At 45.6% G+C, this 11,618-nt stretch overlaps 1 protein-coding gene across 1 annotated transcript in view; it reads right to left on the minus strand.

Annotated features, from left to right (window-relative positions):
- Window positions 1-11,573, minus strand: part of LOC144169590 (uncharacterized) — a 57,710-nt gene extending 46,137 nt beyond the window's left edge. The window contains exons 1-6 of the mRNA XM_077698831.1: window positions 11,293-11,573; window positions 7,729-7,962; window positions 5,379-5,423; window positions 1,970-2,170; window positions 1,492-1,644; window positions 933-1,136 (exon numbers count right to left, since the gene is read on the minus strand). Coding sequence (XP_077554957.1) covers window positions 933-1,136; window positions 1,492-1,644; window positions 1,970-2,170; window positions 5,379-5,423; window positions 7,729-7,962; window positions 11,293-11,319 — 864 coding nt within the window. The 5' untranslated portion in view covers window positions 11,320-11,573. The remainder of the gene's footprint in view (window positions 1-932; window positions 1,137-1,491; window positions 1,645-1,969; window positions 2,171-5,378; window positions 5,424-7,728; window positions 7,963-11,292) is intronic.
- Between the last annotated feature and the right edge of the window lie 45 nt (window positions 11,574-11,618).

Genomic DNA, 11,618 nt, shown 5'->3' on the forward strand with positions numbered 1-11,618 from the left:
TCAAAATGGCAGAGCTAGCTGGAGGTGGTTCCAAACTTGTCGGCGCTATCCTTTCTTCTTCCATTTGGGCCACTGACTTGGGCAATGATGGCTGGCTTATCTTGTAGCGATAAAACTTCACTTTTGATTGAGAGCAAACGCGCCAACTGCCGCACATGCAACGAACGCTGTTCTGAGGTAGCCGGCTAGCGTAGCCCAAGCTAAAGACGTGCCGGAAGTCATTATGTGTCGCCTCCTGGTGGTGTCGCTGCGAGACTGCCTCCAAGGCCGCCTGTTGCATGTTCTTTTATGTAAACAAATATGGCGACGGCTATGCGAGCTGCTGTGGCAGAAGTCTACGCACTTCGAATCCCCCCCCCCCCCCCCCCCCCCCCCCCCCCCCCCAAAAAAAATGCATTATAGCACTTTTTAGACACTGTTAGCTTCAAATGAGTGATCGGACTTGCAGCGAATTTTTTTAACGCGGGATCGCTTTCCAAAAACATTTCATTGCCACGAGATATGAAATACATGGGCTTCTATGGACGTTCTTAGAGGTGCAAAAATATTTCGTTGCTGCGGAGCTTTCGTACCAGCAGGATTTCACTATCGTGGGGTTTGACTGTAAAACAATGTCTTCTGCCGTGTACATGGAGTCATGTCCTTTACCTCTGCGGGGTAGAATCAGTGTCAAATCGTCTTTTCAAATTTTCCTACGTAAACCTGCCAGCGCATTACAATTGTGAAAATACGGTACTACAGTGGACATGCAGGACACGTCACCGCTGCCGTACTTGTACGTTAGTGACTGCGAAAGGGTTAACGTTCTCTTCTCTCAATAATTTCTATAGCTGGCAACAAAAAAGTCACCACGAGAAGGAAAGGGAAAACAAAGAATGTGATTACTGTACGACCCACTTAGTGTGCCACTGCTTCATTCAAAGCCCGCTCACCTGCCCCCGGCAGTTGACGGCAGAGATGTGGGCGCCCGCGGCGAGCAGTTCGTCAGCAATGTCCTCCTTGCCGTTGAGGCAGGCTACGTGCAAAGGGCTGTTACCGAAGGCATTGGGTGAATCCACGTCGGCCCCAAGGCTCAGAAGCTGACGCAGGGCGCTCAGCCGCCCATTGGCTGCCGCGCAGTGCAGTGGAGTGTAGTACTGCCAGGAAAACAGAAAATGCACACATGCAATGCAGAAAACAGCCTTCTACTAACAACAACACTAAAGTAGAAAAAAAAAAACAATACACAACAAATTTGGTAACAAGCCAACAAAGACTTCAAAAGACTCGCACAAGGCGGTACGAGAGGTATGCAGTTCACCACTGTTTGCAAGATGTTTATTTCTGCATGAACTAGATCTCACCCTTCCAGTAAGGAGAGAAGCTGCAGTGGTGGACCCAAGCTTTTCAGTTTTTAAACGCCCATGCAGTTGGGTAGGGGAGAAGCCAAGTTTACACGAGCAGTGAACACGGGGATGCTGCAGGCACTGCGAATCCCCCAGCCCCACGTACGTCTTTGTCTCGCACGTTGACATCGGCTCCGTGGCTGACCAGAAGAGAGATCACTTCAGTGTGGCCCATGTACGCTGCCCAGTGGATGGCTCGGCGGTCCCGCTTGTCGAAGAAGTTGCACGTCGCCTTGTGCTGCAGCAGTAGCTCCACCATCTGGGCAGGGTGGCAAGCAACAGCAAGGCAGGAATTGAGTGCAACGACGCAAAAGGTACAGCAGCCAAGCACAATGCAATAAAACCTTTGTCCTGCCGACAATACCATTTATCAGGCTAATTAATGGTGGTAACGACTGTATGTGCAAGAAATCACAAGAGGAAACAAATTTACCCCAAACTGTTTCCTGACAACGAAGAGTGTAAACGGCGTGAACTACAGGTGACCAGAGCGAGAGCTGGACACAAGGACAGGAGCAGATGTTACAGTGGGCAGTGGGCGAGTCAGCGTCTCGCGCATCCACAAAATAACAATGCCGACGTACCGCCGCATGCCCGTTGTAGGCGGCATGGTGGAGACTGGTGCGCCCTGCCCGGTCCGAGATGTTGACGTTGTTCTGCAGGGGAATGATGAGCTCGGCACAGGAGACCGCGTTGTTGGCAGCGGCCACGTGCAGCGGAGTCTGCCAGAACTTGTCGCGCGCATTCACGTCAGCCTGGTGCCTGAGCAGCACTTCCACCGTCTTCTGCAAAAAAATGGGAGAAACAAACAGAATTAGGGTGGCCGCCTGGATTAACCATTTTCAGGCAATTTGGTTGATGCCATAAACATTACAGTGCGCAGTTTGCTAGTTCAACTTACTGTCGATAGATGGCAAGCCAATACATAATCCCCAAAAGGGAGCAAACTAAAGGTTGCTTTTTGAAACATGCATACAGCAAAAAAATTTTACAACTCAACCTATCGAAAAATTCTCGCTCTGAAGCCTCCTACACTGCAAAAAAAAAAAAAAAAAAAAAAAAAAAAAACACACTAGTAGTTTGCAAACCGTCATTTGCTTCTGCCTACATGTCACCACCACAGAGTACTATTCTTGGCACAAGACACAGCCTGAGGAAAGCAATGTGGGATTACTTGCGCAAATTGCAGTCTGGAGTCTCCAGGCCATGTTTCGACCACTCTCACTGCATTTACACGACTTCATTCAGTAGAAAAATCAATTCGAAAATACTGTACTCCTCTCTGCATCCTCCTCGCCAATTTCCTATGATATTTCGTATGACGCTCAAACGAGATGGCTGGGCTCGACTGCACTACTACTGCACGGCTCGCCTACCCTCCGACAGAATCAGTCGGCCCAGGGTTTAGTCGGCCGGTGGCCGGCGGTTCGTCGCAATTCATTTGCTCAGTTGAAATTAAGCCAAGACGTGATTTGTGCCTGGAAGATGTATCTTTAGCTTGTTAGTTTGTAGGCCGTGTCAAGCTCTACGTCCAAGTAGCTCCACAAAGGCGCACATGCGACGCTTCGCTAACTGGTACGCAAGTCGAAAAATATAAGGCCAATTAAAGGCCGGAGAAGAATCGATATAGGTACTAAGGAATTATAATCAACTCAAACTTTTATCGTACAGCGTAAGAGCAAGGTGCAGAAAGCACATTTTGCGCTGGGTGAACTAGCACAGCGGTCAGCAGCACGACCACACACTTGCGAACGCTTTCCTGCCTAAGCAACGCAATCGCTAGACATGAGATATTTGTGGGAATTTAGAAGATGCTTACTGCGCGAGCATTATTCAAGAAATAGTCATCTAAGCTGCTCAGCATGCTAAAACGAAATGAAATTGTAAACAGGCTATACAATATATACTTTGTATTCCCCCCCCCACCCCCCCCCCCTTCTACCCACCCCTGGCAACCCTGGCTTATGGCTGAGTAGTTTGGAGCACAAGGTATATTGTTTTGAAATTTGCTAGTTCAAATCCTCAATGCGCATGCTCTTTATTTTAAGTGGATTTATTTGTTTTTGGGCAATGTCTTGCATACTGCATTCACCATTTTTGCACTATAATGTTCACTGCTCAACGAGCAAGTTCGAAGAACGTGTGCGACGCGATGGCGAGTTCTCGTTGGCATGGTGTTGCCATAAACACCGACTGCTTGCAGACACAGACCCCAACCGGCCGACCCTTGGCCTGCTGCAAACGCATCTCTTAACTCTTTGAGGGTCGAATTTTTTCGCCAAATGCGACCCCCCAGGGTCGATTTTTATTGCTCATTTAAATTCTTTGCATGAATCTATTTCGAGAAAAAATTATAGTAATTTTTTAGGGTGACCGTAAAGTGACAAAAAAATCGTTTATGTTGCTACATATATGTGGTTTATTCATGAGTAACACAAGAAAAATTCTAAATAAAAACGAGAGAGTAACAAGCCAGCACCTTTTGAGTGAATCAAAATCAGATAGACATCAGTTTTGCGGGCGCAAAAAGCGGGAAACGCCTGGAGGACGATACCGAAACCAGCCGCTGCGCGTGCGTGAGAGCGCGCGGCCGGATGCGGGAGCGATAGACGGCGCACCGCTCCCAAAATACAAAAAAAAAAATGAGAACAGAGCCTCATCAGTTTCGCAGGTGACCTTGGTCTGCGGCAGGCGCGAGAAGCGAGAGGCGCCTGAGCGCCAGGTGGGCGATACCCAGCGTGCCCCCTCGTTAGCAGATGCGCAAACGATAGCCGGCGCGCCGCTGAAGTAAATCATAAAAAAATAAAAAGAAGAGCCATCGGCGCAAGAAAAAAATTTGACGTATTTCCGAAAGTGGCAGCGCATGCCAGGCAAGAAAAGTTGGCGAAAAAGGCGCGCTTTTTAAAGATATGAGCCATGCCATACATGTACGTCATTGACCATTTTGAAAGTGTTTGCCGACACCGTACATGCACGGCCGTGACCCTCAAAGGGTTAAGGTATGGGCACAAGCCAGGCAAGCTCCAAAGGTTGGGGTGAAGTGCATCGCATCTGAGCATCTCCGGTGACGCAGAAGGTGTTCATCCACTGCGCACGCCTCAGCTAGTGATTGCTACAATTCCAAACCATGCTGGCAGGCTTATCTGACGCATTTTGCAGCCGACAACATGGCAGAAGCGCGGTATACCAATTGCTGAAATATCGAGAATGCCCAGTTAACGATAACATCAAATGCCAAGCATGCTGTTTCGGTTCTGTGAAACTGGTTTGAATTGTACTCTTGGACTTCGTCCAATGAACATCTCATCTCGTATGCGTGTCCCAGCTGTTTGTTGGTGGGGCTGCCGCAAATGTCGCATGGTATTATTTATTTTTTCAGGATTTATAAATTAAATACTGTTTTATCGACCGGATAAACAATGAAAAATGTGTTCATTTGAGCCAGTCTATGCAATTCAAACAAAACCAGAAGTTTAGCAAATTCACTTAAGTGTCCCTTCAAATAGAACATCTTTCAGGTGGAGAAACGTTGCATGCATACAACATACAAGGCTGCAGTACACATCGACTTAGCGTTTAAAGCCCCCCAAACAATTGCCACTGAATGCTTCCACTTAGGGGCGCTTTTTATACGCGGGCACATGCATCTATTGTGAAGCGCACCCCTCAAAAGACATTTTTCGCGTGGAGCTACGTGCCCCATACAGCACGGTTTCCTCTTCGACTGCAGTGCAATGACACTAAATCGTTCAAGAGTCTCCTGATGCATTGCACAACACATGCAAAGCAACATAGTTGTTGAGCTTGGCGGCGGCTGCCAAGGGTTAAGGGGGCAGGTTGCGATGCAAAATTGGCCTGATTGGTTCATATGGCAGCAAGCAATTAACAGAGTCTACAAAAATTAACTGCAGCAAGGATATTACTAGACTAACTGACCCAACTAAAGTGCAGAATATTAAAGGAAAACAACCAAAATCCCATATCTGTCCTTACCTTCACATCTATGGGTTCCGGTCTCAGCTGATGTGTGTTGTCATCCTGCAAACACAGACATACACCAAAAAAATTTTAACAGGCTTCCAAAATTGCAAGAAGACAATTTATTGCAAACACTTTTTTTCTACATCACTTTTACACATTTTTTTGGAACTAATGGTGGTCTTATGTCCTTTAGGTTGCTTTAACACTTTCATGATCGTGCCTATTCCCATCGATAATATGCTATCGGTGAATACCAATTCAAATTTTGGCGCTCTCCGAGAGTTTCTGGACAGCTTACACCATCCAAATTGTAAAGGAGGTATTTTATCACTTTCGCTTTCGAGTTTCGATTGATTGTGGGGTTTAACGCGCCGATGCAACGCAGGCGATGAGGCGCGCCGTAGTGGAGGGCTCCGGATTAATTTTGACCACCTGGGGATCTTTAACGCGCGCCGAAATCTCGCACGCACGGGCGTTTTTGCTTTTCGCCTCTATCAGAAAAGCGGCCGCCGCGGCTGGGAATCGAACCCGCGACCTCTCGCTTTCGAGTTTCGTTTTTTCCCGCCGAGGGAGATTTTTAAATGTCCTTCGGAGGCGGGGAGATGAGCTCACGTGGTTTCAGTTATGGCGTCACCGCTGCTCGCCGATGCTTCGCGCAAACGGCGAATTTTGACATATTCCAATGTATCTGAGCTTGAATCTGTGCATGATGGTAGCAGCACAGACACGGAAGACGACTTCGATTCGTATAATTTAGTATGGACAGCGAACATGCGTCAAGTCGCCCTGGACCATCACCAGGTGTGTGCAGGTGAGTTTCGCTTTCTTCTCCGGTTGCTCTATCGAAGGGGACATGTTGTAAGCAGATCCTGCCCTGTTCTAAAGTCCACAGCTTTCATCTGCAGGGTGTCGACTTCGTTCCAGCTGCAATGAGAGTCGAGTTTTCTCCAAGAAGATGGCCTAAAGTTGACCTTGGCGTAGCACTCCGGAGTAGTGCGTTGCTGTTTGTGTTTATATTAATATTTTTGTATGTAAATAACTTTTGTACTTACACCACTCCTATTTGCAGTACTATTCTATAAGCATTTTGTGTTCAAAGTGTATATTTCAAATTGTTTTTATGTCTAGCGTGTGCAAAATAGCATTGAGGTTATCATCAATTTTTTTCTTTTTGTTACTTTGTTCTCCCATTTTTTTAAAAATAAAATTCCTAATGCATCTGCTTGAAATTATTACTGTTGGAAAGCTCCATTCTTCCTCTATCATTTCATAACTTACACTTTAGCATCCATCATTTTCTGTGGCAAAAATGAAATATTGCCTGGACTACCCAAAAACAACCGGTACGCACTAGTGTTTATGTAATTGTATGTATGTAAATAACTTTTGTACTTACAGAGCTCATTTTTGAAGTATTACTTTATAAGGCCCTTATGTTCAAATTGTATATTTAAAATTTTTTGTGTACCCTGTGCAAAGTGGCATTGATGTTTTCATCATTTTTTTGTAACTTTCTTTTGTTTTGATAACTTTTTAATAAAATTTGTAATAAATCTGTTGTTTCAAATTATTACTGTTAGCAAGTCCTATTCTTTCTCTATCATTTCGTATCTTACACTTCAGCATCAATCATTTCCTGTGGCAAGAAAAAAATATTTCCTGGAACACCCAAAAACAACCGATTTTTCCGCGGTCACGAAAAAGTTAATGCCCAGGGTGAAGCCTACCAATTCAATTTCAATTCAACCTTATTTCAATAATTTATACATTGCCACATTTCAGGGTCGTACTGCGCCATTTAGGAAATAGGCATCGCTGCATTGAGCACACACTTTATGCCTTCCAATAACAGTGCCACAATGAAAGTCATATTCACATTTGGGGTTTGACTCGTGCTGCCACACCTCAGCTACTTATGGTGCCATATAAGGGAGTGCCAGATTAATTCAGACCTGCCTGGGTTAACCTAAGCATACCGTGAACACATTTTATTTTTGTTTGTTTTTTCTCTCATATTTAAAAATGTCCTTCCACCCTTGCCTGTTTGCGAACCAGCAAGCAGAAAAATGCCTCCATCGTTACATAAAAGATTGACGTTTAGCCCGGCTGTCCATTCTTCCACAATGGCCTACAGAGGAAGAGAAGCAAGAGCAACCCCTCCTGAGTGTGTTCCTACGGCTAATGGACACGTCCAACAAGTTGCACAAGAGAGACTTTGGCATCCCCATGGAAGTTCGCATCTGAAGCCCCCCCCCGAGGGGCCATTACTAGCTCACTTTGCACCTTCCTCCCACACTAGTTGTCCCCAAGCGGCCTAGCGCCATCCCTTCCGATAAACGTTCCTTCAGTCCGTCAGCCTTGCCTCGTAGCCCGAGGCGCAGGCCCGGTGCAGCGGGGTGGCCCACTTGTTGTCCTTGGCGTTGACGCGGGCGCCGTGCGCCAGCAGCAGCGCGGCCACCTGGTGGAGGCCGCAGAAGGCGGCCGCGTGCAGCACGCTGCGCCGCTCCGAGTCCTGGTAGTTGGCCTCCTCCCCCTCCACAAGCAGCTCCTCCACTTCCGCCACATCGCCCTTGAACACCGCTTGCACCAGCTGGGGCTGATGGACCGAGAAGGAGAACAAGAAGAAGTAGAAGGAGAGTCGGGTCACTCGCCCGCCCTAAAATGACCCGCCAAGTGTTGACAGAAGACAACAGCAAGGTCACATCCTGTTAGTAGACACTGTCGTCTACGAAAGTAAAGTATGTAAACATTGTTTTTTTCTTCAAGGCTGGCATTGGCTTTGACATGACAGCTTTATGTGAGGCAACGGCCAGACGCACAGCACACTTTTCTTTAATGAAAAATGCTTCGAGGAAAATGCTTCGAGCGGTTTCTTGCGCTGCTCAAATATTGATACACGAGTTCCAAGCAGAATGTGTACGAAAAAATAAATATCCTGTGAGTTTTTGTTGCACAGTTCGCGGTTTTCTTTACGGTGCTAGAAACTGGCAGAATAGCTGCCGACCGGAACGTCCAGAAATTCGGTAAAAGTTCCAGACTGCAAAGGGCTGTGTGCTCAGGTAGTTTTTGTCCAAAAATTTTTACATCTTTAGAAATCAAGGTATTGATATTAGTACTGCTTGAAATTCAAAAGAAGTCTCCGACGCACCCTCAAGTCGGAAAAGAAAAGCAAATTATAAATCAATTCGCATCTTGTTAGACTGCTCATCCGGACTCAACGATTGCTCAATAAAAACATGCCCATTTGTATGGGACTTCAGAGCATGTTTATAATTGTTTAGAGGCACAAAAAAAGAACTAAGTTTGGTGACTTTTTTTTTAGTACTAACAGGACAAACATAGGAGAGGCAATAGGTCAAGCACTGAAATCGCGTCTCCAAGCTATAAGGATGAGAGTTGGATTTTAATGGTGCAAGGCGTCTCCAAGGTATAACAAACTATCCCAGCAACAAGTTCTTAAGCTCTGCAGGCACATGTATTAAAACCGACTACATCTAAGCACGCCCGAATAGAAACATTTTTCTTAAGTGTAAGATTATTTTTATTTGGCAACAAACTAGTATTTCGTTGCAAAACACAAAATGCAAGGTTAGTTTCCTGAAGTACAGTTTATTAACAGATGAAAAATTGCCAATTACTTCGTTGTGAACTAATTACACACGATAAAGCAACAATAGAACAAATTTAACACATTTTCAGATCATGGCTAATTTTTTCTTATCTACTGAATGACACTATAACCTGCTACGGGTCCAAATGTCATTTAAACTAAATGTCATTTGACGAATGCCATTCAGAATCCGCCATGCTCCACTACAAGTTCCATGGCATTTGTAAGCTTTAACTATCGCTCGTCGTGCAGCATGGCGCTGCTGCTGTCGAGTTCTGTTTTCACACAATAATGCAACTATCAAATTTAGCAGCAGTTTTTGACATTAAAATGATATCAAATTATCAATAATGCAAGCTTTGACACGGTTTTTGCTTAATTCTTAATCGCAATCGAGGTTTTTTGTGCTGTCTGGCCACAGGGGTTTGTCACTTGCTCGCACTGGTGCCGAGAGGACGGAATTATTACATCTTGATATCACAATTTAAGTGAACGAGAAGTAAACTAAGTCTCACAATTAAGCATATTTTGTTTGTTTTAAGTACGCCAGTAATGTATTTGTTTATGCTGCCTTGTAGCGCTGCGTGCGAGAGAGTGCTAGAAATGGCATTTGAGAGCCCAAATGTCTCTCTGGGTGCTCATTTGGCTCGAATGTCATTTGAGCTGAATGGCATTTCAAAACCCAGTGGAGCAGCACAACTTTGCATTTAAGTCAAATGACATTTGGTTGAAATGACATTCGGACGCTAGTGTAGCAGGGGTATCCATGGCACTGATCTACCGAGCGCGAAATAACGAGTTCGATTCATAACTGCAGCTGCCAATTTTCTAATAGCGGCAACACTAAAATGCTCACATGTCAATACTTCTGCACACACTTGAATTCTCCCAGTGGTCAAAATTAACCCATAACCTCTTACCACTACGTATTGAACAGCCCAGGTTTAGCTTTGGAGCTCAAACCCCCTTGATTTTATTTTTTTGTGTGTGTGCAGATAACATGAACCATAGAAAAGTATAATTCATAGGATAGGCACAACATTGCACAATCATCTGGAACTGAGTGCTAGCTTACCACCTATGAAACTAGATTGTTCATACATTTTTTTTCTTCGACGAGAGATGTCACCCATACAAGTGAGATTCTGGTTTACTTGGAGATAAAACTTTGCGAGTTCACAGAATGCCGATACTGTGAATGGATCGCGGCTACAACAGACAAAAAACATGAAAAAAAAAGGGGGGGGTGACCACCACTACGACCAAAGCTTTGCACATCACTGCGCTTCCTCGCCAACTGAAAACTTAAGCTGCAAAAAGGGTGCAGTGAACATTTAAAGCACGGCAGAAAACTATAGACACTTGCACGTAAGTATTTATCGTCATTACACCTGTCTTCGATTATATGGCGCCAAAGCGACTAGCATACAGGAAAAGGTTGCCTTTTTTTACGAATTTCAAAAGCCAGCCGAGCGAAACAACCTGAACGGGGAATTGAACGATAAGCAAACGGGGGGTGCTAAACATCTATGTTCCTGCCTGAAGCTAAATGACGATAGTCCCCCACAAACTTGGCCCCTTCAAGCTCGCTTACAGCACAGCAAGATGAACAGGCACACGTAATCTGGGGGATGAACAGGCACTAAGTTATAAACAGTAACTGTAGCGTGAACAACGACGTCGTCAGCTTTATCAATTAGCATGCAAATGCACAACGGTGGTGAAAACCGAAACAGAAGACCAGGCGAAAAGCGCTTTTGCTCATCGCGGATTTGTCGACAAAAGCACACAAGTGCCCAAATAGAGTCAATGCGCGTGGCATAACGGATTGTATGAATGCTCACAGAAAACAAAGCCATACGATCAGGAATTGTAAAAGCATTTTTTAACGCATGCGATATTGAGTGCGATGGCCGACCCCTGACCAGCTCGCCACAAGCCTGCACCCAGTCGCGCCGCAACTCTTGGAAGCTGTTTAGGGGCTGTATTGAGTACGCACTATAAATGACATAATACACGATTTAATAATAATGCTACCAAGTCATCCCAGCAGTACAAGCTTGCTGGGTGCCAAATCCGCTCGAAGCCACAGCGCTGAAACGCCGCCCCAGTGCGGGGCGCAGGCATTGTCGGAGTGAAGCCGCGCTGCTTGGTCGCACTCTTCCTAGCTAGAAACGCTCAAATAAGGTTCAATCACATCATTAGCGCTCGAACAACGTTGCGTAAAAGGAGCCACGTGCCTATCGATACAAATATTAAGCCTAATACGGCCGATGCCGCTGACTGACGCGAAACTGCTCGTGCACGCGCTCTTACCTCATCAAAGATCTGTCTGGTGACCATTTCACCCACCACACCACAACACTAACAACCTAACCACAAAAATAAACGGGAAGGCATCTTGTTTCCGTCGCCTCATCAACCAACCCACTTTGGTGCTCGTAGATGCGATATTGAATATATTGTATATTTTTAAAGATAAAAACAAGAGGGCGGTCCTGTCGGAAGTTTGCGATAAAAACGTACTAGCGGCACTTCCACCTTCGCGACTCGCTCGCTGTACCATTTGGCGAACATCAAGCGCGCATTAGCACTGCGTGGTTTGTGATTACGCCGCAGACAACACGCATAGAGTTAACCAA

The sequence above is a fragment of the Haemaphysalis longicornis genome, unplaced genomic scaffold (assembly GCF_048455015.1).
Source record: "Haemaphysalis longicornis isolate Haplotype H1 unplaced genomic scaffold, Haemaphysalis longicornis Haplotype H1 scaffold_2, whole genome shotgun sequence".
NCBI lineage: Eukaryota > Metazoa > Arthropoda > Arachnida > Ixodida > Ixodidae > Haemaphysalis > Haemaphysalis longicornis.